Source organism: Sprattus sprattus (genome assembly GCF_963457725.1).
Source record: "Sprattus sprattus genome assembly, chromosome: 17".
In the NCBI taxonomy this organism is placed as follows: domain Eukaryota; kingdom Metazoa; phylum Chordata; class Actinopteri; order Clupeiformes; family Clupeidae; genus Sprattus; species Sprattus sprattus.
Genome location: NC_137915.1, coordinates 29339867 through 29364026, shown reverse-complemented (window position 1 = coordinate 29364026; position 24160 = coordinate 29339867). Strand labels below are relative to the sequence as shown.

General features: G+C 41.8%; 4 protein-coding genes across 5 annotated transcripts; 2 read left to right on the top strand and 2 right to left on the bottom strand.

Moving 5' to 3' along the window:
• Positions 1 to 3713: 3713 nt before the first annotated feature.
• On the bottom strand, positions 3714 to 4825 carry LOC308378040 (cold-inducible RNA-binding protein B-like). Its single transcript, XM_080854844.1, has one exon. The coding sequence runs from the start codon at positions 4741 to 4743 to the stop codon at positions 4216 to 4218; it is 528 nt and encodes a 175-aa protein (XP_080710970.1). The 5' UTR covers positions 4744 to 4825; the 3' UTR covers positions 3714 to 4215.
• Positions 4826 to 5746: 921 nt separating this feature from the next.
• lsm5 (LSM5 homolog, U6 small nuclear RNA and mRNA degradation associated) lies at positions 5747 to 7488 on the top strand. The gene is made up of 5 exons (XM_080854803.1): positions 5747 to 5813; positions 6588 to 6683; positions 6813 to 6840; positions 6924 to 6996; positions 7099 to 7488. The coding sequence occupies exons 1-5, from the start codon at positions 5768 to 5770 to the stop codon at positions 7129 to 7131; spliced, it is 276 nt and encodes a 91-aa protein (XP_080710929.1). The 5' UTR covers positions 5747 to 5767; the 3' UTR covers positions 7132 to 7488.
• Positions 7489 to 9192: 1704 nt separating this feature from the next.
• Positions 9193 to 12736, bottom strand: psme2 (proteasome activator subunit 2). The gene is made up of 11 exons (XM_080854847.1): positions 12545 to 12736; positions 12056 to 12088; positions 11799 to 11861; positions 11621 to 11704; positions 11448 to 11496; positions 11245 to 11342; positions 10562 to 10630; positions 10381 to 10448; positions 10226 to 10280; positions 9982 to 10068; positions 9193 to 9358 (listed from the first exon to the last, which is right to left on the bottom strand). Exons 1-11 carry the CDS (start codon positions 12590 to 12592, stop codon positions 9278 to 9280), a joined length of 735 nt encoding a protein of 244 aa, XP_080710973.1. The 5' UTR covers positions 12593 to 12736; the 3' UTR covers positions 9193 to 9277.
• A 344-nt stretch (positions 12737 to 13080) lies between these two features.
• LOC308377972 (E3 ubiquitin-protein ligase RNF31-like) lies at positions 13081 to 23916 on the top strand. Of its 2 annotated transcripts, none has more exons than XM_080854759.1 (23): positions 13081 to 13216; positions 13734 to 13950; positions 14041 to 14187; positions 14437 to 14592; positions 14682 to 14750; positions 14851 to 15157; positions 15271 to 15430; positions 15925 to 16070; positions 16199 to 16359; positions 16570 to 16794; positions 16900 to 17223; positions 17434 to 17619; positions 17885 to 18091; positions 18362 to 18535; positions 18717 to 18815; positions 19254 to 19343; positions 20762 to 20876; positions 21260 to 21372; positions 21477 to 21590; positions 22144 to 22192; positions 22368 to 22464; positions 22921 to 23086; positions 23590 to 23916. In XM_080854759.1, the coding sequence occupies exons 2-23, from the start codon at positions 13756 to 13758 to the stop codon at positions 23635 to 23637; spliced, it is 3348 nt and encodes a 1115-aa protein (XP_080710885.1). In that variant the 5' UTR covers positions 13081 to 13216; positions 13734 to 13755; the 3' UTR covers positions 23638 to 23916. The 2 variants fall into 2 exon arrangements, with proteins under 2 accessions (XP_080710885.1, XP_080710886.1); XM_080854760.1 differs by having other exon boundaries at positions 13093 to 13216; positions 13737 to 13950.
• Positions 23917 to 24160: the final 244 nt, after the last annotated feature.

The following is a 24160-nucleotide window of genomic DNA, read 5'->3' as shown; positions in this document are numbered from 1 at the left end:
GGCTAAAGGCGGGCTCTTTCTTTTCACCACACTGGTTCTTTAATTTGTCACTGAATCTACCCGCCTAAAGGCGTGTGGGCTGCTCTAAGTGTTTGTTTGTTTGTATTGTGTCCCTCTGTAGTTGGAAAATCCTCGTGGGGGTAGGAGTTTGAAAATCCTCGTGGGGGTAGGAGCTGCACGTCATCGGAGTGCTTTTATTGGGGAGCGTTTCTGGTGGATGGGCCAGCGCAAATCGAGTGCCTGCCACTCTGAATGGTAGCGACTTGCTGTCTGGATTGTCTTCTGGATAGGGATGACTCTCCTCTTTGGTGTGGGTTGATTTATTGCTGTGGACTTTTCTGTGAATTCTATACAGTGGTGAAAATAAGTATTTGACCCCCTGCCGATTTTGCAAGTTTGGCCAATTGCAAAGCAAATCTATAATTGTAATGGTAGGACTATTTTAACAGTGAGAAACAGAATATCAACAAAACTGCATCTTATAACAGTTATGAATTTATTTACATTTGTTGCGGCAAATAAGTATTTGAACCCCTACCAGACAGCAAGGATTCTGGCTCCCACAGACCAGTTATGTCCCCACGAAGCACACAGATTAGTCCTCATTAGGCCTTACAAGATATGCCTGATCTCAACTGGTGACGTGTATAAAAAAAACCTGTCCAAAGAATCATACTTCACACCTTCAACCTCACCACCATGGGCAAGAGTTGTCCAAGGACGTCAGAGATAAGATTGTAGACCTGCACAAGGCTGGGATGGGCTACAAAAGCATCGCCAAGCAGCTTGGTGAGAAGCAGACAACTGTTGGTGCGATTATTCACAAATGGAAGCAACACCAAACAACTGTCAATCGCTCTCGGTCTTGGGCTCCATGCAAGATATCCCCTCGTGCAGTATCGGTGATAATCCAAAAGGTGCAGAATAACCCCAGAACTACACAGGGGGAGCTTGTGAATGATCTCAAGGCAGCTGGGACCACAGTCACCAAGAAAACCATTGGCAACACACTACGTCGCAATGGTTTGAACTCCTGCAGCGCTCGCAAGGTTCCCCTGCTCAAGGAAGCACATTTACAGGGCCGTCTGAAGTCTGTCAATGAACACTTGAATGATTCTAAGGAGAATTTGGAGACAGGATGAGACCAAAATCAAGCTCTTTGGCATCAACTCCACTTGCCATGTTTGGAGGGGGAAGAATGCTGAATATGACCCCAAGAACACCATCCCCACAGTCAAGCATGGAGGTGAAAACATTATGATTTGGGGCTGTTTCTCTGCCAAGGGTACAGGACGACTCCACTGCATCGAGGGGACTATGGATAGGGCCATTAACCGTGAAATATTGGGCTTCAACCTCATTCCCTCTTTCCCTCCCATTGAAAACGCAACCTTAAGGATTTGGAGAGGATCTGCAAAGAGGAGTTGACCAAAATCCCTCCTAAGATGTGTGTAAACCTGGTGACCAACTAGAACAATTTGACGTCTGTGCTTGCCGAGGGTTTCTCCACCAAGTACTAAGTCATGTTTTGCTAGGGGTTCAAATATTATTTGCCAAACTATTGCAAAACAATTCATAATGCAGTTTTCTGGATGTTTTTGTTGATATCCTGTATCTCACTGTTAACATAGACCACCATTACAATTATAGAGCACACATTTCTTTGCAAGTGGGCAATCTTGGGAAATCATGAGGGGTTCAAATACTTATTTTCCCCACTGTATGTGGGGCGTGGTTTAAGTATTGCATACTGACAATACCTTTTTAGGTAAAATGTTGTTTATTAAAGTTTTGATTAATATTCGTTATTTTCTGTAAATAGTTGAGTGTGTAAAATAAATATTTCCACATTCTTCTGTTTTAATTAAATCTTTCAAAAATAATTCTTTGCTTCTTTCCTCTATGAACAAACAAATCTGGTGTACAATATACAAGTGGGTTTTTAAATGACTGTGTTAAAACAGCTTACCATTAATAATAATAATGATGTTGAAAATAATTATAAATGGTGGTGATGCCAATGACAACAATAAATAAAAGTAGCATTGCTTGTCATTAACAAGTTAAAATAAAAAAAAACACAAACAGACAGAAAGATCTGCATACAATGAGGGCTCGGCAGTGGACATAGACCTTCAGGTATGTGGGAGAAGAATAAAATAGTTATTACACAAAAAGAATAAGAATATACAGGTGCATCTCAAATTTGAATTTCGCGGAAAATTGTATTCAGAAAAGTGTCACATTCATATATTCTAAAATCATTACACAAAAAGTGGCATGTTTCAGGCCTTTTTTGTTTTAATCTTGATGATTACGGTACAGCTCATGGAATTCAAAAATCAAGTAGCACAAAATATAAGAGTAAAACATTTCCTGTACAGAAATGTCGACCTGAAAAGATCAGCTAATTATATCAAAACACAAAAAGTATATTCATTTATGCACTCCAAACTTAGGCAGGGCTCCTTTTGCACAAACTAATGCATTCAATTGAAGGCTCAGGATTCCTTTGCAGGTATTTTGAGTTAAGCTGATCAGAACTCTTAGACATTTCTATATTTTTTATTCTTTATTTTAATATTTTGAGATACTGGATTTTTGATTTCCATTAGCTGTAAGCCCTAATCATCAAGATTAAAACAAGAAAAGCTTGAAAAATACCACTTTATGTGTAATGACTCTAGAATATATGAAGGTGTCAACTTTTCCATGATATTACATTTTTTTTTAATGCACCTGCTGTATGTGCATATATTTATGTAAATTAAATGAAACAAAGAATTTCCACGAAATGGATTCGTATACCGTCCACGATGCATCCAAAGTATTAAAAAAAAAAAAAAAAGTTTCCTTTGTGTCTTCAGGCAGCTAGGAATGCATTTATCAAATTTCTCCTTTTTTCCCTCTCTTTTTCTTCTCCCCCTTCTTCCCCCTCTCATATGGCAGTATGTTCCCCAGCTTACTTCTCTGGAAAACATCATGAGGTCAAGGAAAGATGTGAAGTAGAATTCATAAGGCAAAGACCAATGCTGTGAAAAATGTATGAATGCAAAAGTAGTTTTTTGTTGCAGATTTGTACACAACTTTTTCAATTAGAAGAACTACACCTAAACTAGGCTACTATTTTCTTCCCGACAAAACCCCTCTAATGAGCTCCATGAAGCAAAAAAATTTGAACACTAACACACACAAAAACTGAGAGGAATATCAAAGGTGACAGAGAACATAAAGCACAAAACTACTGGATGAGCAGTTTTTGAATTTTCCAGACTGTGATCAATCAAATTGTCCATCTCGATTCATTTCTTTGTTTCCTGAATGAGTTTGTCCATAGTTACAGTAAATTAATAGACAAACTTGAGCTAGGAGCAGGGTCCATACCGACTGACTGGTTTGGATTTATGAGCCGTGGAGGGCGGGACCAGGCCTAGGCCGCGGGAGGGCGCTTCACCAGTCTGAAAGGAAGCCATGCTTTGGAAAGCCATGCCCGACCCCTCCCCCACCCCAGTGCTCGTTTATGTTAGTTTTGGCAAGAATATCGTAAATGCCCGGATAATCAAATCGGCCATACTCAATGTTGACTATTTAATTTGGATTCTTTGATACTTGTCGAATACAAGTCTTCATTATTTTTAACAAAACTCAGATCTGTCGATAATAAAAATGCAGATATTCCCATTCGAGAATCCCAAAGAAAAGAGGAGGCAAAGTGACTGTTGATACTTTATTCTTCAGATGGACATAGAAAGTAGCCTTTACAATACATATAAAAAAGTTTAAGTCATCGTAAGGAATTGGGACATAATGTTCATAGATATCTCGGAGACCAAGAGCTAGACGGAGCAAAACTGTTCTGAATGAGTAAATAAAAAGGTTGAATCGTTTTTGGTTCTTACACGAGGCTGCCTGATTCCACTGGATAAAGACAAAGATTTGGCGGCAAATGAACTGAAGCCGACAATGAGGCAGATTAGCTTTTGGCCTTACTGCCAGAAACTTAACATCCCCCTTTTCTGCGTTTCCCCACAAAACAAAGATGCACGCAAGTTAATTCAACATAGAAAAGCGATTTGCAAATCGCCAAGAAAACAAGAAAGAGAGAACTAGAACAATTGGTTTCTTGCGGAGGGCATCTTTGTGAGGTGTTGGTCTCGGGGTAAAGAGGGAGCAGGCCGATATCTAGTCGACAACAGCGTAGCGGTCATAGCCGTCTCAGTACCGGTCACCATAGCCGCTCGACTGGTCCCGATCCCGGCTGTAGCCTCCTCCGCCACCTGAGGAGTAGCCGCCACCACCCCCGCTGCGGCTAGAGTAGCCTCCGCCGCCACCTCTGCTGTAGCTACGGTCGCCGCCGCCGCCGCCATATCCACGGCCTCCGCCACCGCCATATCCACGGTCACCACCGCCGCCATATCCTCCGCCTCCGCCATATCCTCCGCCACCGCGGTACCCGCCTCCTCCGCCACCACGGTAACCTCCTCCGCCACCAGGCTTTCCGGCCTTGTCCACGCGGATCGTTCTACCGTCGACAGACTGTCCATTCATTCCATCCAATGCGTCTTTCGCATCTTCCGGGTTCTCGAATGTAACAAAACCAAATCCACGCGGGTCCTGTGTTTCCCGGTTTCGGGCAACGTGAACGTTTGAAATGGCCCCATATTTTGAGAATGCTTCTTCGAGGGACTGCTCCGTCGTGTCGAAGCTGAGTCCGCCGACGAAGAGTTTTCCCTCGTCAGACATGTCGCTGGTTATTCTGCTGCCGTCTCCTGTCGAGCTGGAATGTTCTGCGTGATGTCCGCCTAAATCCGGGGCTCGTCGAGATGTTATACTAGGCTACTAATTATGCAAGGGTGGATGTTTTTGACGTGGGTCACATTGATTGGCTGTTGTTACTCTCGCAAGGAATTGTGGGGCAGTTGGGGAGTGCTGGGACGAGAATAAAGTGGGGCAGAAGTAATCCATTTTCTCTGAATACAACAATGATGGACATACATCCGTGGGTCAAAACAGAGCATTTTGACCTTCATCTCTCTGCCAAACATCTTCCTGTTATGCCCTTATATTATAGAGTTAAAGCCAATAAACGATTGTTTTTTTTGTGTACATTTTAATAGCGATTGATTTTTTTCGAATATTAAAGCCTGTTATTCATGTAGAGGTTCAACATTGTGTTTATTCTATCATTTAGTGCTATTGACAATCCCGGACTTCATTGCAGCAGCACAGAATACAAGCTAGGCTATAATGGCAAATGGCAACGGAGGGACTAAAGTATATGAAAGTAAAGTTACTGTTGTCTTGTCCCCACCAACACATAAATATCTAAGTTTATTCTGTGATTTGTTTAAATGAGAGTTGGAAGAGCCGTTTTAGAAATATGTAAATATCTGTGGTCGTACAAAGATGCGGCCAAGACAACTAGAGTTAAGGTGCTGTCCGGACACAAAATAACTATTGTACCTGCAGCCCGTTTCTCGACCGCTCTGGAATATTGTATCGCCACCTTTTTTTTTTTTTAAATCAGATTAGTGCATCAAGAGCCTGGCCAGCTTCACAGAACCTATTCTATTCAGGGATAAAGGGACAGGCGGCCATTGTCTCTCTCTCTCTCTCTCTCTCTCCCCCCGCCCCCCAAAAGCCACTCTTGAAAACAGCAGTGCATGTTTTCGCCTCTGAAACGATTCTATCGTTGATTGATTAATATTCCCACCGTTCGAAAAAGTTAGATCTTCGATCGATTATACTTTCTTGAACTGTTCGTAACATGGCGGCAACACCAGCAACAAATCCTTCCCAACTGCTCCCATTAGGTAGGTTTCAGTTATTTTGTTATTTGTTAAGGGGGAAAAAGCCTTGACATATCGTGAGTTGAACAGCTGCGCGGAACAACTTTCCTGTTCTGGTGCTTATCGAAGTATTGCCACCGAGAACACCCAGCTATAGCTAGCAACTGTTAGCAAACCCATGATATTAGCCAGTAGCTTAATAGGGCGCCATGAGTATTGAATAAGATGGTATGAATGAACCGCAGCAGCGCCTCCGCATGTTAACTTTGATGTCCGCTTAACGACCAATTTGTAATTATACATATACATATATAATAGCGTTTCAGTGTAAAAAAAAACAAAAAAACAGTCACGTGCAGAGGTGCCATTGCTTTTGCTAAAGTGCCAATGTTGGTCCGTGGCTTTGAAACATAGATTGTCTCCATGATGCAACCAGGGAGGCAGGAACTCTTGTCATTCAATTATGTTTCCCTTTTACTCAAGTGGACCAAGTGAAATGGCATACATTCCATGCAGAAGTAGCAACATTGAGCAAAAACATCTGCGAGCTTTATTAGAGTTGAGCAAGGCCATGTGAAACAATGGTTTGGGCAATAAATCGTTAGCTTTCAAGATATGTAGGCTATTTATAACTTCTAGTCGGCCAGAGTATAATAATACGTGCAAAGCCTGAAGCAGATCTTTTTTTTAAAGTTACTTGCTCTGCATAATAAGATCCTGAGTATCAGACTCTGCATTACTACTCAGAATAGGGAGAAAGAAAATGTATTAATTTGATCGTCTTGTCTCAATCAACAGAACTTGTGGACAAATGTATTGGCTCCAGAATCCACATCGTCATGAAGAATGACAAAGAGATTGTCGGCACTTTATTGGGTTTTGATGATTTTGTCAGTATCCTTTTATGGAATTGTAGGATGTTTTGAACCAAAAAAAATATTTTCAGCTTCTTTAGTAGAGCATAGATAAAACAGAAGCAACTGTCTAGATTCTCCCAAAATGTTCCTTCACTTCCACTCCCAGACATGGTGCTGGAGGATGTAACAGAATTGTAAGTATCATTTCTAGAATTTATAAAACTTTAATAAAATATATTTTCCTTTTAAATGGTGTTTATAACAATGTTTTTCTCAGTGAAATCACTCCAGAAGGTAGGAGGATAACCAAACTTGACCAGATTCTGTTAAATGGTAACAATATTACAATGGTAAGTTTCAATGTAATTAATGGAGTTGCATTATTTTAAATGGTTTTGTGTTGTGTGTTTGGTTGCCTCGGTCATGGCTAATCTTTATCTTTTATTTTGTAGCTAATTCCTGGAGGTGAAGGCCCAGATGTTTGAAGGAGTGATGCTAGTCTTTTTTTTTTAAATTGTACTTCCTTTCTCCTATGCATTTGTTCCCCATTTTTATTTTTATTTTTGTTATTTTGTAAACAAATAATTTCTACTGGAGCCTTGCATTTTAATTTGAAAAGATTTGAACAGTTTGTAAATAGGCTGGATTATGTGGCGTATGACGTATAGGCTCCTTCTGCTACTGAGAGTCCTAGTTTTGTTATGAATAAAGCCATTTGTGCCCAAACAGGCTTGGCTCCTGGCCTTTTGTCTATGTTGAGAGCCATCAGACATGGTTCCTGGCTTTTGTGTGTCTCGGAGCTAGAGCTATTAGAATCTGATTGTTGGCTTTTGTCTGCAGTCATGACAAGATAGTTGAAGCCAAACATATTAGCATTTATATGGCCCTACCTGGCTGTAGCCCTTGGTCAAGCTAGACCTCCCCTTTTGCCTAAAATAAAGCCATTTGTGCCCAATGTGGAACTAATCAGACTTTGTTTTTCCCTTGCTCGGATTTCATATTGCTGTAAACTGAAGTTAACCTAAGGGGTAGGTGTGATCATTTTCCATAATATATGTTCCTCTGCTCTGATTTTTGAGCTGACAAGGGTTCTACTTTCATTCTGTTAGATTAAGGTGGATTTCATATATCAGACCATAACTCCACATACCAGATCTTATCTCAATTTGACACCCTCTCTCAGTTTGAAACTCACCAGGGCAGAGCCTTCAGGCTTGGCTCCTTGCCTTTTGTCTATGTTGAGAGCCATCAGACATTGTTCCTGGCTTTTGTGTGTCATGGAGCCTGAAGCCCCATTTACATGAAGCCTAGATTCACTGAATAGGGTTCATTTTTCACACAAATCGAATCTTTTAATTTCGTAAAGACGGAGCCTGGTAACGAGAAATTTGCGTAAAAACGGAGCCACCAGATTGTGTTGAACGGGCTGGAGTACATACCCCATGCCTGTGGGTGGCGCTTGCAACTGAAAAAACGTAGAAGAAAAGACTAAACAGCACACGGTTAAACACATTACACAAGACATTCAAGCTCCAATTAGCAACATTTCATTATGGTGGTTAATAAAATCAGTGGTCAGACTAAAGGTTATGCGAAAATGAATTATATTTTCTATTGATAATAAAGAGTTTGGAACAGTACATCATGACATGGCTGTCATCCCATTTCCCATGAGGCTTTGCTCCGACCATTCTACATTAATATATAAAGAAAAAAGCGAATTAAATCGCTGGCCAATTTATATTTGTGGTCATGAAAGTTATGTAACGTCTGAATAAAAAGAATTAGATCAAGATAGGAGGCTAAATCAAAATCAGTAGGCTAGATTAATGAGTTATTTCGAGACCCACCGCGAGTGAGATGTTGAGGAAGAACAAGTGATATATATATTGGTTAGAGATCGTGATGTGATCACATGGGGCAATGACGTCATCAGGTTGCGTGAATCCGTGCAGACGAACACCAGCCCCCGTACCGATTCAAATCTACTCAATTTCTACCCCCGATTCGGATCGTTGCGGATAGAGAGTGCTCGTCTAAATGATAGGGCTATCTGTATTAGCTATCTGTATTAGTTTGACAAACTAGGCTTCATGTAAATGGCCCCTGAGCTATTAGAATCTGATTGTTAGCTTTTGTCTACAGCCACGACAAGATGGTTGAAGGCTAACATATTAGCATTTATATGGCCCTAGAATGTAGAAGAAGGTGTTCCTCGTAGAAGACCATGATGTGCCTAGGTTACTGTGCTTAGCTTCGGAATAAATGTATTCTTTCGCTAAGCTGTCTTCTACAAGTCTATTACTCATAACAAGCTATCTTGAACTTTGGTGTTTTCATCAAGGAATTCGCTGAACAACAGCATACCCTTTCAGCCCTTTAAGCATGCATTTTGAATGTGTGATTTAGAGGAATTGAATGAAGCTCACATATCCCTGCTTGTGATGAGTATTTTGTGATCTTAAGATCATCTTGATGAATTGAACCAGTGGCAGTGACTCCTACACAGCAGACCAAATCATAATTGTACTGTACCAAGGCTGTTTTTTAATGGATTGAGAGAAAGAAAAACAGGAACTGTAGTTATGTGGGTATGGTAATCACTGGTAATGTGAAATCCAAGTTTAAACATCAATACATGGAGGGTTTCTCTTCTCCCTTTGGATTGGTTACTTTCTCCAGGTTCTTGCTGATGATGTCATACAATTCAGCCTGGGCAAAAAAAAAAAAACAGTTTATTATGTTACATTACATTAAGTCATTTAGCAGGCGCTTTTATCCAAAGATTATTAAGTGGGGGCAGATTGCGCTGTGTAAGCAAGCATAAATTACTTGAACTTATTGTGAGCAGCTACAGGCAACCAGTGGAGCTCAATTTTGCCAGGGGGTAAGTACTATTTATGCATAAACAACTTTTTAAAATTAGAGAAGCTGAATTAGAGGGCTGTACCAATGGACCAATGAAGAAATACTATTAGGACAAATTATTATAAAAAGTGATACAAAGAAAAAGATAATGACTTAAAACAGTAACTGGAGAATAAAACTACAGCTACTAAGCTACAGAATAGATGATTGCATGAATGTGGATGTAATAGAGTAATCAGAGTAATGTGCTTCAGGAGGTTTTTACTGTCTGTAATATTCCCAATATTCCGGTGCATTCCGCTCCTCTACATTTGTTTCCATTTTACTGGCTCTCATAACTAAATTATTACAAAATCACTTGAAGTGAAGCACAAAAACATTCTCGCAGTTATGTTTCCTGTTACCTCAACTCTATCATTAAATTATAAGATATTTCACCTTTCCACAAACCCAGTATGATTACTTACATAGAAGCCGCGAATGTCCAAGACGATCACTCTGATCTCAGAGTACACAGCTTCATCTTTCGCGTGGACCAAAGCACGGTAGTCCATCTAGTAGCACATGCATGGAAGGGAAAGGACGAGGGAACCATGTTAGAAATAGCGTGAAATTTTAACCAGAACTATTTAGTAATGTTCAATTATTTCACAGTAGCTGCACATCTGTGCACTGCACTAATATATCAGATGTACAAAAAGGTCATCTCACCACATGAGTATCTTTGGAGGCTTTGGCAACAGCATCGCCCCTTTCTGAAAAGTATCTAAAAACACCATAGAGGTAATGAACACCATCGAGGTAATGAAAGAAAGGCAATTAGGACAGTTCAACAGTAATGTAAAAAGTGAACCCTTTACACTTACTTGTTTAGGTTGGTTTGAAATCCCTCAACTTTAGTCTTCACAGCAGTTATCCTTTCAAGTATTTTTTCCTTCATAAAATTAAAACAATAATATGATCAAATGGGACACAATGCAAATGTAACAAAAAGGAAATATGTTGGATGGTTACAGCAATTTCTAATTAATGTAGAAATAAATGTACCTGAATGGCAACCCCAAAGTCATTCCCATCCTCAATTTTGGGAATGAGATGCTGAATCCAACAGGACACCTAAGAGATGAAGGATCAGAGCATCATAATATACTTTTTTATACTTTACATCATTGTGATTTGGGAGTATTGATAACCAATAACTTGAAGGAGTTTAATTGGAGTAATTTTCTTTTCTTTATGTATAGTATTGCACATTAATCAAATATGTTAAAATATAAAACAATCTGATGAAATATGGGGTGGCTGCTAGACCTTTTAAAAGACCTGTGGAAAATGCCAATTCACTATTGCTATCTATAACCAGTTACCTCCACCAAAGACCTTATGTTTTCTTTACCATTTGTTGATTTGTTTGTCTGTCAGTAGATTATGCAAAAACTACCATGTGATACCCATGAAACGTGGTGGAGGGGTGGGGCATGAGCCAAGGAAGAACCCATTACATTTGTGTGCAGATCCAGGAACTGTCTCCCTTTCTTTAACATTGCGAGAGGGCATTTTTTGCCTGCCTGCTGGCCTTGGCGCACCTTTGGCCTTGGCATGGGTCTGGTCTCTCCTAATGCCCTTCTAGTTTTATAGAAAATTCCCTCAACTATGAAAGGGAAGAAATGTGAGGACCTAATACATCGTTGTCATTTTCAGATATTGCATTGTAATGTTGTTGTTCTTACTGTGATGCAGGTCTCCTTCAGAGCAACAATCTCTGGCTTTACTATGTTTAAGAGCTTCACAACTTTTTCATTTCCTTTGATGAAACCACACTTTGGAGCTGAAAGGGGATGGTCAAAATGAAGGAGAATGAGAAGTATCAAGAATAGCACTTAACAAATGGTGTTTAAACCAAGGTAGATACAATGCAGGAACAAGTACATACTTTTTTTCTTCTTCTTTTCATCTTCCTCATTTTTATCAGTCTCCATCTCCTAAGAAGATCATGTGAGTTAACAAATCAAATCTCAGTGCTTCTATAATGTGAGCCCTTATTTAATAACACAAAAGCCTCTAACCCTTCACTCAAATGTCTACAGTGATTACAGTGTTACTGACCTCATCCTCCACTGGAGGCTCAGGGATGGGGATTTCCAGAGGGGCATGGAGGGAGGAGAGGTCTGTGATGCACAAGGCATCCTCCTGAGAGTAGGGGTGGGGCAAAGAAAATGAAACAAAAATTATGTAAGTAAATGAATACACTTAATTAAGGTAATGTTCTGGCGTGCATACATACCTGGAGCAAGTTGTCCAGTTGTGCTATCTTCAGAGGGATGTGGTTTGAAAAGAGATTATCGGCCTAAATAATGAAATTGAAATTCCAATGTGTAAATAAAATGAACATACCATAGGCCTATAGCACAACAACTTCTTGGTAATGCAATGCAATATTTTATAATTGCCTGTCAACCTCAGTTTACAAAGCAGCACAGATCTAATAGCTAATAGGGGTGTAATAGCTGTGTGAATTCCGCTCCCAAATAGGCTACCTACCTGGCGGTAGAGTGACTGGCGATAATTCTCAACCTGGGTGGAAGGTAGGAAAAGCACATAATGGAATAAAAGTTCAGGGTTTCTGTCTCTACAAGTGGCTTTTCTTACATTTGGCAGTTGACTACGTTATAACAACGACAAGAGGAAATGGGAAATACCCAATTATACTTTCGATTTCCATTGCTACGAATGGCTGCGATGACTAAGGATTTTAAAGCAAAAAGCAATAAACTGTATTGTGCACATGGTGAATGGAGTCTGTCAAAAAAGGGTTATTCATCGTGTGTTTGCAAACATTATCAACAAATATCTATTCATTGAATTTGTTACTTCAGCATTCAGCACGCATACCCACACTGCCATTGTTAATAGCAGTACGCCCTACGAAGTTTAAAATAATCATATAACAACTTTAAAATCGCAATCTAGCATGTTAGCATCGTTTTGAGAATTGTCTCTTGCTGCATAGCCTTGGCCCAATTTTCTTACCTTAACTATGTTCTCGCGACTTATCTTGAGTACAGAGGTTTTAGACATGTTGAGACTTGATATTAATAACTTTTATGGTCAACTTAAATGTGAATATCTGAAAGAATTGTTTTTAATAGCCTCTCTCTCTCTCGTATATGTATATTGGGAAGTCGCAATCCGTGTTGTCCTTAATTCCCTCCTGATAAAGCTTTCGATTTCATCTTTGGCACCTGATGACACCTCCCATACTTAAATATGCAGAAAAGCCCAAACTCTTAAGGTAGACTAAGTCAGAAATGTTGGCACTTATATAAACGCTGATTTTAGGCAACCGTCATTATGAGTCTGCTCGAAATGTGAACATAATGTAGGCTGAATGAATATCGTCTTTCATAATATCTTTTTAGTGCTCTAGCCTACCAGATCATTTCTAGATTCGCAAACGGACTAAAGACCACCTTAACTTTTCCTGTAAAGTCTTCTGATAGCATTTCGAACGAGTTTGAGAAATCATGAACTTCCGCATTATGTTCACAGCTATGAACATCCCAAACGCTGGTTGAAAGCATGATACATATGGTTATGGCTTAAACTTTAAAGACAGATCTCAATTTTTATTGACAGACTAGTCGAGTTGGACACAGGATCAGTGGGGAGACTCGGAATATTACCGCGTTTTAAGTCTTCACGGTAATGTGTCGCATACAACCTTTGAGTTTCAGAAATAACGACATCTAGTGACTTGTAAACAAGCTTTCGATATCAACCCCGTTAGCCAGGGTAGCTAGTAAGTTTTCCAGTTAACGTTAGCCTACATTTGTGTGTAGTGTGGCATGTCATGGCTAATTTAAGTCAACAAATTGTTGTACAAAGGTCGTATTAAAAAAGCGATAACAGTTAGCTAAGAGCATGTGAATGTAAGTTGGCCTCTGTTAGTTCTTGTTAATTAAGCTGATTTATACCATAGTAGCCTACCAAAGAATAAGCTGGTAAATTTTAAGCACAGTCAGCCAAATTAGTAGGTAAGTAATTTTACTGTAGAAATACTAAGCTTGGCCAAAATAGAAGAAACAATAAGTCGTTTCAGCAGGAGGCCTACATGACTGTACATTATGAGTGTAGTTATTGTGTTATAACTTCTGTGAGTTTGACTTTTTGTTATTAAGTGTTTTGACATTTTTCCATTGACATCGTGTTTCTGAAACAGCAGCTCCATATGTAGCAGTATAATGGCACTCTCGGCTCAGTTTGAAGAGCTCAGAAGGAGGGCAGAGTCCCAACTGACTTTATCAGGCTCCATCCCAGAAATAAGGGCAGACGTCACATTGATGGCCAAGATGGCCCTCCCCCTGTCTGAGCGCTACAAACACATCAATGCTGAAACCATGGTGTCAGAGAATGCTGTTGGACAGACAAGACATGAGGTTTGTGGACATTAAGACAGCTATCTTTCTTGTTTACTCTTTCACTTCCATTTTGGCTTCATCTCTGTACCCTTTTCTCTCTCCCTGCAGGTGCTGGAGTGTTGTGCACACCTGCTGAAAGCAGTGAGCATTCTGGAGAAATATGGCTGTAATCTCACCAGCCCCAACCGGCCCAAATACTGGCGCAGTGTCAAGCACAATAACCCAGTATTCAGGACCACTGTGGATGCTGTCAAGGTAAATAAGCACAATAACCCAGTATTCAGGACCACTGTGGATGCTGTCAAGGTGAATGAGGATCCCCAAGCCTACGAGTAACAGTACTCGTCATCAGCGTATCTGTGTTTGAGAGCTAAAATGTGTGACTACAAACATGTATTCTTTGCATTTGTGAAAGGGATATGGATTGTGGTTTTTACTCTGCATTTATACTACTTTCTGCTACCCTGTCACAAAATGAAACTTGTTTTGTTTTCTTTTCGGCAGGGTGGTAGGGATGTGCTATGTCTTTATGGATACACCAGTCACCTCCCAGACGGCCTTAGCTTTCCAGATGATGTCACCGAGCCTAATGTTCCAAGGGTGGCAGAGGTTACGGTGGAAGTCATGATGATGCGAACAGAGTTAGACATGCTTGTGAAGGTCAGCATTAGCTTGAGAATTTAAGGCTCACATACAAGCTTGCTAAATGTACTGATAATGCATAACAAGTATTTGCTTTTTTATGTAAGGAGGTGCATCCCCACCCTGAGTTTTTTGAGAGTGTTGGGCCAGCCCTTCTTGAGCAGAATAGTCCTGAGGTATTCATGAGAACCATCCTAGTGTCTACCATCTCTCTGTCTCTCTATCTCACACACTCACACAAGCGCACTCAATCTTTTTGTCTGTCTGTCTTTATAGGAGGTCATCTCTGATGCCCTGGTTATTCCCCCTCCATCATCACCACTTAAACGCAACATCACCACCCCTAGCCCAGCCCTGGCCTCCATAGCTATATCCTCCATTCCCGCTCCACCAGCCCAGCTAAGAGTGCAGTCAGATCCCCCCGCAGCGTCCCCCTTTAGACCCCCCCAAGGATGTGACATGTGTGGTGGGACGTCCACGCTTCTCTGTGCCTCCTGTGACTCCAAGCCTTTCTGCGACGCCTGTGATGCCATCTGCCATCGTCACCCTGTTAGAGCCAGTCACCGACGACATCGGGTTCAGGGTGAGCGCGGTTGCACTGGTCAACTCTCACTCGTGAGCTAGTTAGAGATACTGTTGTGCTTTAGGGCAGACTACTACTGTCCAGACAGGCTTACTAATGTTTCCCTCTTTTAGAAAACTGCTCTATCTGTGGAGTGTCCCTTGTGTCTGCCCACTGTGTCACCTGCAGCCAGCGCCTGTGTACTGAGTGTGACCAGCTGTTCCATTCCCACCCGAGTCGCAGGGCACATGACAGACAGCCCATCAGTCACACACCACTGGGGACAGCTTTGAGGTTAGAGACTCATCTTGTTTTATGTATCTATTCAGAATGTGTTTTATCCCACCTTATAGTCACAGGCTTAAAGACAGGGTACACTACTGTACTTGTAGGGCAAAGATACAACGTGCTGCCTTTGATTCCATGTCATGACCAGCTTTTGAAAATATGAACATTTGCTAGACAGTGTCCTTGTGCAAGCGAGATGGATTAGCATCCAGAGGATACCCTTGATGTTTTAAGAGGTCTTTTTTTCTGTTGGAAAGCAGTAGTAAAGTAGATGAAGCTACCAGCTACCGGAACAGTGAAGCTACCATTTCACCTTCTCTCTTAAATTTTGCACCATTTGAAAGTCCCGCTCTGTTCATTTGCACATAAATAAGCTGTCACATTAGTCTTAAATGAATCACGATCTTTAATGAATCAGCATGCAGTATCAAGAGGAGTGATTTGTTGCTCTGTTTGTTTCTCCTGTACTTCCTCATCTTTCAACTATCCTGCTTCCCCAGTCACTCTCTGTCCTCGTGGGAGTGTGTGCGCTGTACCCGAGTAAATGATGTCCAGGCTGTGTTGTGCATGAGTTGTGAATGCCCACGCTTGGCCAGTGCTGTCCCAGCGGGCTTCGAGGAATCGGCGCAGCCTTCCACCATCACAGGTTACCCAACCACCTGTGTTTCCTTGTTTCCATGCCTGTTCATCTCCTGTGCCATGTAGTTTCTGTCAAATCCCAGATCTGTATCGCTGTGTATTCTACATCGCTTCTGTTTGCCCTCTCTCTCTCAGAGTGGCAGTGCAGGAGCTGTACTGTGATGAACCCTGGCAACAGTGTGTTGTGTACAGTGTGTGAACGCCCTCGTCTCGCCACACGGCCCTCTGTCACCCCCACACGCCATCCGCCATCTCCACACACACCACCGGCCCAGTTGGAGGCCAGAGAGAATGAGGTCGGCATGATACCTCGGTTCTTCTACATACACAAGATATGAGTTTAGAGTTCACAAGATCATTCCTGTTTCTATGTTCTAACCATTGTTCAAGTCTACAGTTTGTTTGAAATAGATTTTCTACGTTGTACGCTGATATATCTTGTGCGTGTTTGAAGCATCTTGACAGCCCAGTTCTACAGCTTTCTCCACATTCCTTTTTTTTCTTAGTGGATGTGTGAGCACTGCACGTTTGCCAACTCCAGGCCCTCAGGGGTTTGTGAGATGTGCACCCTACCCCGTCAGGAGCCTCCCAAGAGCAGTAAGCCCCTTCCTGCGTTGCCAACCAACGCTAACACTAAACCCCAGACGCCCACTCCTATGCCCAGGAACATGCAACTACAGACACAGAAGATCATGAAGGAGGAGGGGCAGAAACTTGTCAATCATATCAGAGTGGGTGGATCTGTTAATCTGCTACGATTTACTAGTCTCAGAATACTATTCTCTTGTCATTTGTCTTCACGCCTCTTTGTCTTTCTCATCACTCTGCTGCCTTAGGAAGGGGAGAAGAGGGGAATGAGTCCCGAGGAGGTGTATGCTGCCCTCTGTGTCTCCAGAAATAGCAATGTCAACCCCTCTGACTGGATTACCTCTGAACTTCCCCACCTGCTGGATGAAATCTGTGCCATGGCTGTGTCTGTCCAGCAAACATGCGCCACAGCTAAGCAGGGTGAAGACTCCTCAGACTTGGGCAGTGGCCAGGCAGGGGTGACAGGAGGGCAAGTGCAACTGTCCAGAGCCGAGGCCAAACAGGCGTGGCTGACAGCCGGGGGCAACACTGAGAAGGCTGTGCGGCAGCTGTTGAGGACTAGACAAGACAAGGTAACTTGAACAAGCTCGCACAAGGGCACCTCCCAACATCCTAACCATCACTAAGTAGCCATGGTAGAAAACAAATCATTTTTGGGTGGTTTGCTTGATCGGTGGATGTGTCTGTTACTTATGATTCCCAATTTGAAATTGCACATCTCCGCAAGTGTGTAGATACAGTAGATGTGCATGCGTGTGTTGATATATATATGTATGCTGTAGATGCAGGAGCTGCATTTATTGGGTTTCAAGGACCGGGTCCAATGTGAAGGGGCCTTGAGGCAGAGTGGGGGTGATGTACATGGGGCTCTGTCAGTCCTTCAGCGGCCTCTTCTGGAGCCCTTTCACCAGCGCGTGTGGTGCAGTCAGCCAGAGGCCCCCATCGATGTCAACAACCCAGACAAACAGGTTGGTGCTGACTTCACTTAACTTCGTAGAGCGTGTGCTTTATTGCAGATAACTTCTGCAGATATATTTTTTCCCAGCTTTAATAGTTTCTGGATTTGTTTGTGTGATGGTGTTATTCTGTGATGGCATTGTCTCTTATTTCTTTAAACATTTGTTGGAGATCTTGATTCATGCCCTCTGTTTTGACATTTTTAAAGAAAATGTCGAAGTGCAAGTTAAAGACGATGATGTTCTACTCTGTCGCTCTCTCCACTTGTCGTCGCAGAGGATGTGTCGCAGACTGCTCGCGCTCTACGACCTGCCCAGTTGGGGGCGCTGTGAGCTGGTTCTGTCTCTGCTTCAGGAGCCGGGGATGGACTACTCTCTGGAGGACGTGGTGCAGGCTGTCAAAGAGAGCCAAGACCGGGACTTTATCCGACGCATGCTCAACAACACATGCACTATGTGCTTCAGCAAATACCCGCTCAACAAGGTGTGTGTCTGTGTCTGTGTCTGTGTCTGTGTGTCTGTGTGTCTGTATGTCTGTGTGTCTGTGTGTTTGTGTGTGTGCATGCTCAACAACACATGTGCTTCAGCAAATACCCCCTCAACAAGGTGTGTGTGTGTGTGTGTGTGTGTGTGTGTGTGTGTGTGTGTGTGTGTGTGTGTGTGTGTGTGTGTGTGTGTGTATATGTGTGTGTGTCTGTGTGTGTGTGTCTGTGTGTGTGCGAGCACATTATCATTGTTGTCTTTCATCTTCCAGATGCAATCCCTGACTTCATGTCAGTGCTTAATGTGCTGTGAGTGCTTCAGGGATCACTTCACCATTGCCATCAGAGACAAACACATCAGAGACATGGTGTGTCCAAACTGTGAGGAGCCAGACATCAATGACCCCGAACACCTGGACAACTACTTCTCCACTCTGGACATTCAGGTAGAGGAGGGAGGAGAGGGAGAAAGGGATTCGGGATTACAGGAGAGTAGCAACAAAAATGAGTCTGTCATTAGTCAGTTGAATTGAGAATGCAACAGAACAAGTTACCTGTCTATTTTACTTCTTGTATATTGCTCATTGCATGGTACTGACCACTTCCTTTCACTTCTTGTTTCTCTAGCTGCGGGACTGCCTGGAAAAAGATGTGTTTGATCTCTATCACAAGAAGCTAACAGAGCATGCACTCATCCAGGACCCCAAGTTCCTGTGGTGCACTCACGTGAGTAACCACTCACATCCAAGGACGTATAGTCACAATCTGATCTCAAATCAGCTGAGTATCCACTCACCTCTAGGTTCAAATAGTCACAATCTGATCTCAAATCAGATGAGTAACTACTCACCTCCAGGTTCATATAGTCACAATCTGATCTCAAATCAGATGAGTATCCACTCACCTCTAGGTTCATATAGTTATAATCTGATCTCAAATCAGCTGAGTATCAACTCACCTCTAGGTTCAAATAGTCACAATCTGATCTCAAATCAGCTGAGTATCCACTCACCTCTAGGTTAATATAGTCACAATCTGATCTCAAGTCAGGTGAGTATCCACTCTGATCTGATCTCAAATCAGATGAATGCATCACAGGCAGTGCCTTGTGAGCTCTCAGATTAGCACTGATCATTTACTCTTTTTTTCTCCTTCTCTTCTCAGTGTACAAATGGCTTCATCTACGATGGTAACCAGTTCAAAGTCACCTGTCAAAGCTGTAGAAAGAGCTTCTGTGCCCAGTGTAAGAAGCCTGTGAGTATCTTGCAACGCCTGGATGTAGAATGGAGATGGTGATGCCACGTCAGTTATTACAGTGCATGAAATGCCCTGTATTGTTATTCCTAGGCTTCTTCTTCTTCTTCTTCTTCTTATTCTTCTCACCTTTTTCTGCGATTAATTCAGCCCGAACCGCTTAACGTAGAAACTTCATTCAAACTTTGTCGTGTAGGTCTTGTAAAGGACACTTATGCTATGTATTTTCACTTTTCTAAACGTTATACTTTTTAAGATATTAAATAAAAACAAATCTAAATTTTCCCATTTACTTACATTGGGCCATTATGACATCATAATAGGGTCTTTAAACTGGCTTGCACCTGTGCTTCACTGACACCTGCGCCAAATCAAAGGAACCTCTTCTCTGTCCCTCTCAATTTAACTGTAACTAGGAACATTAAGACACCTTCCATTCTCTACTTTTTTTTCTCTCCATCTCTCCATCTTTCTCTCTATCCCTCTCAGTCTACTTTCTCTCAGACTCAATCTCTCTTCATCACTCTTTTTTTCAGTATTTTCACTCTCTCTTTATCTCTTTTTTCTTCCACTCTTCTTTCCTTTCTTCTTTCCTTCTTCCATTTTTCTTTCCTTCTTCCACTCTTCTTGCCTTTCTTTTTTCCTTCTTCCACTTTTCTTTCCTTTCTTCACTCTTCTGTCCTTTCTTCTTTCCTTCTTCTTTCCTTTCTTCTTTCCTTTCTTCTTTCCTTCTTTCACTCTTCTTTATTTTCTTCTTTCCTTCTTCAACTCTTCTTTCCTTCTTTCACTCTTCTTTCTTTTCTTCTTTCCTTTCTTCACTCTTCTTTCTTTTCTTCTTTCCTTCTTTCACTCTTCTTTCCTTTCTTCTTTCCTTCTTCCACTCTTCCCTCCTTTCTTCACTCTTCTTTCCTTTTGTCTTTCCTTCTTCCACTCTTCTTTCCTTTCTTCTTTCCTTCTTTCACTCTTCTTTATTTTCTTCTTCCTTTCTTAACCTTTGCATTTCATGCACTGGTATTTCCTTCAGGAAATGCATTTTCTAGTTGTATCCTGACACCCTTACTATGCTTGTATAACTAAAAATCCCCATCCACCAAGCCAGCCAACATAATTAAACGTAACTCATCAAAAGTAAACATAAACAAAATTCCAATACACATAATTGCCACCCTCACCATAGTTTTCAGTTCCTTTGCTCTACTTACCCTTGTAATAGTAACTTAGGGCACACTGCATACCCACTAAGCTGTCCTACAATAACACTAATGTCCCGAGGTTCTGCTCAAGGTCTCTTCCTGTTAAGCGCCTGGTGTATTGTTTTGGCGCTATATAAGTACAATTGAATGGAATACCTGTACTACTGTATATGAGTTACCAAGGGATATCCATTGGTAAAAGTGTCTAAATTATTGTTTTCTCAGTGGGAAGATCAACATGAGGATGTGTCCTGTGAGACGTTCCAGGCTTGGAAACGAGAGAATGACCCAGAATACCAGAGACAGGGACTCGCTGGCTACCTGCGAGACAATGGAATAGGTGAGTCCCTTGGGATATACACCTGAAAGACATGATGTTACACAGCATTATAGGATATATACCTGGAAGACATGATGTTACACAGCATTATGGGATATACACTTGAAAGACATGATGTTATACAGCATTATAGCATATACACCTGAAAGACATGATGTTAAACAGCATTATGGGATATACACCTGAAAGACATGATGTTATACAGCATTATAGCATATACACCTGATAGACATGATGTTACACAGCATTAAAGGATACAAAACCTGAAAGACATGATGTTACACAGACATACAGAGACAACAACTATATAAAACACACATTTAAAGCTTGCTTAATAGACTCTTATATTATATGTTACTTTGTAACATATAATTCCTCCCCAGTCTGTCCCAGCTGTAGCTACCAGTATGCCTTGACCAGAGGGGGGTGCATGCACTTTACCTGCACGCAGTGTAGATATGAGTTCTGCAGTGGCTGCAACAACCCTTTCCACAAGGTAACCGTTCTTCTTTCAAAGCTAAGGGGGTCGTCTGTTCATAAAGTCCCTTCCCTACAAAAGCCTTGTATAAAACACAAAAACGATGTATCTCTCCTTCATAGACTGGATGTACTGTTGCACAGTGCTCTGTCACAGGCCTGCATGCCCACCATCCCAGGGACTGCCTGTTTTACCTGCGGGACTGGGAGCCCAAGAGACTGCAGGAGCTTCTCCAGGTAGAATGAGAGAGAGAGAGCTGAGGAAATACTAAATGATGGGGTAGGGGATTGTAGGAGTGTGGCTAAGCAGTAACGTGTTAATGCTGTCAGAGTTACTGGATGAATGCTCATTTAAACTGGATCAAGTGTGAAGTAGCCCATGAGTCTGAGATCATGTGTGAAGGAGTCCATGAGTTTGAGATCATGTGTGAAGGAGTCTTGAGATCATTTGTGAAGGAGTCCATGAGTCTGAAATCATGTGTGAAGGAGTCTGAGATCATTTGTGAAGGAGTCCATGAGTCTGGATCAAGTGTGAAGGAGTTAACTAGTCTGGATCATGTGTGAAGGAGTCTGAGATCATGTGTGAAGGAGTCCTTGAGTCTTGATCTTCTATGAACGAGTCCATGATTCTGAGATCATGTGTGAAGGAGTCCATTAGTCCAGAGGGAAAGGGCTCGTCTTAGCATCTAATGATTTCACTTTGTTCTGTGGACTTGCCGATGCAGGGCAAGTTGGGCAACAGTTTGACTGAATGACTACAAACTCTTAATACTTCACCATATTTCCACAGAAAAATGAAGTCGAATTCAACACAAACCCACCCAATTGTACTCAGACTGGTATGGAAAGCACTTTTCAGCATCAGTTTTCTATAAACAGTTAGAATCTCTCTCTCTCTCTCTCTCTCTCTCTCTCTCTCTCTCTCTCTCTCTCTCTCTCTCTCTCTCTCTCTCTCTTCCAGTCCAATTGTATCCCCCTACCTGTAGTTCACTCTCACTCTATCCCTGTTCTCAGGAGCGTGTGGAGTGATTGAACAGAAGGAGGAGGCTGGGCAGCACATTGACTCTCCCTGTGGGGTTCAGACACAGCCGGATCAGGCGGGACTCTGCGAGTGAGTGACAGGACATCAGAGTTGGCATCACCTTCACCACCAAGACATTTCACATTGGCATAAATCAGAGCCACTAAATGAAGTGATAAGACATAGTGACTAAGAGACTAGTTGAGTTGTCTGATAAAGTTCATAAATGGGGCTATTAATTGGGTGAAAATATTTGGAACAGACATATAGTATAAAGAGGCCTGATTGGTTTGAGCAGGGACAAGATGCTGTGGAGGTGGACAGAGAGAGCACAGAATTAGTGACATGACTGTATATCAGAGCTGTAACTGACTAAGTGGAACCATAATGCTTCCCTCACTAAACTTCTGCAATAGGTCTGTGTGATGAGACTTCAAATGACATGTAGTGTTCTTCAGCATGCTTTGCGTCTTGAGCGATAATATCTGGAGGCATGCCTTTCCTTTTTTGGACCCTGGGTGTTTTATCTATTTGATTTGTTTTTAGTAAACACTACCGGGAGTATCTGGTGAGCCTCATCAATAACCACACATTGGATCCAGCGCCACTCTTTGATGAGACAGAGCTGACGGCGGCCTGCAGGAGATACCAGATTGACCTCAGGCCAGGAGAGGGAGAAGACCAGAACATGCACCAAGCAAGGCTTTTGAAGGCAAGTGACTAGACACATAGGAGGAATCTGTGGAGTGTTTTTCAATTCAATGTGGAGGTCTGGTGGCAGGGACGTGCACAGGAGTGGGCTAAGGTTGCTCGGGCAACTGCCCGTTTGCCCTCCTCAACTGAAGTTGCCCCTTCGAAGGAAATATATATATTTGCGATCAGGGGACGGGGGCGTGGCAGCAACGGTTAGTGAGAGTTTAAAATGATATTGGCAAAATTTGCGATCAGATGACAGGGGCGTGGCAGCGGCGGTTATTGAGAGTTTAAAATGATATTGGCAAATTTGCGATCAGATGACGGGGGCGTGGAAGCGGCGGTTAGTGAGAGTTTAAAATGATATTGGCAAAATCTGCGATCAGATGATGGGGCGTGGCAGTGGCTGTGACAAAACAAAATGTGTTGCCCCTTTTTTCCAGGGCAGAGCAACTGCCCTTCAAAATTCCTGTGCACGTCCCTGTCTGGTGTACTGATTTTCTGATTGTTTTTCTATTTTAGAAACTGAAGGAGATTCCACTTGGAGACAAGGTCCCCCGGAAGAAATAACTGTTCATAATGTTTTTGGAAGCATTTATCTTTTAAATATTTTTTTTTAAAGGAAATAAGGAGCACGATTAGCTAAATACACAAATAAATATGTTTTTGTATGTGTTTTAGCAACTGAAATAGAATCATTCAATGAAAGTAAAAATCTATCTTGTGTAAAATAAAAACAATAAAACCAATTCTTAAAATGATTTTCTTCTGTTGCTGAGTGTCTTAGCCACCAACTTCAGAAGCAGCACAAACGTCTTTGGGTGATACACCTTCCATACATCTGTCGAATTTTACCGTCCACGAATGAGATATCTAGCCATACTATTGATTTCAGATTCAAAGAGATATCCTTCTGGTGCACATTGCACAACGGGATTTGAATACTTAGCTGCCTCAAATAGTGAAATAAAAATGAAAAAGGCACATTTTGGTAAATAAATGCACAAAATCAGCGACCTGTCCATAAGGTTTAAACAGCCCCATCTAGCGATGGTAAAAGAGACCTGCTTTGGATTTCCGCGATGTCACGTGA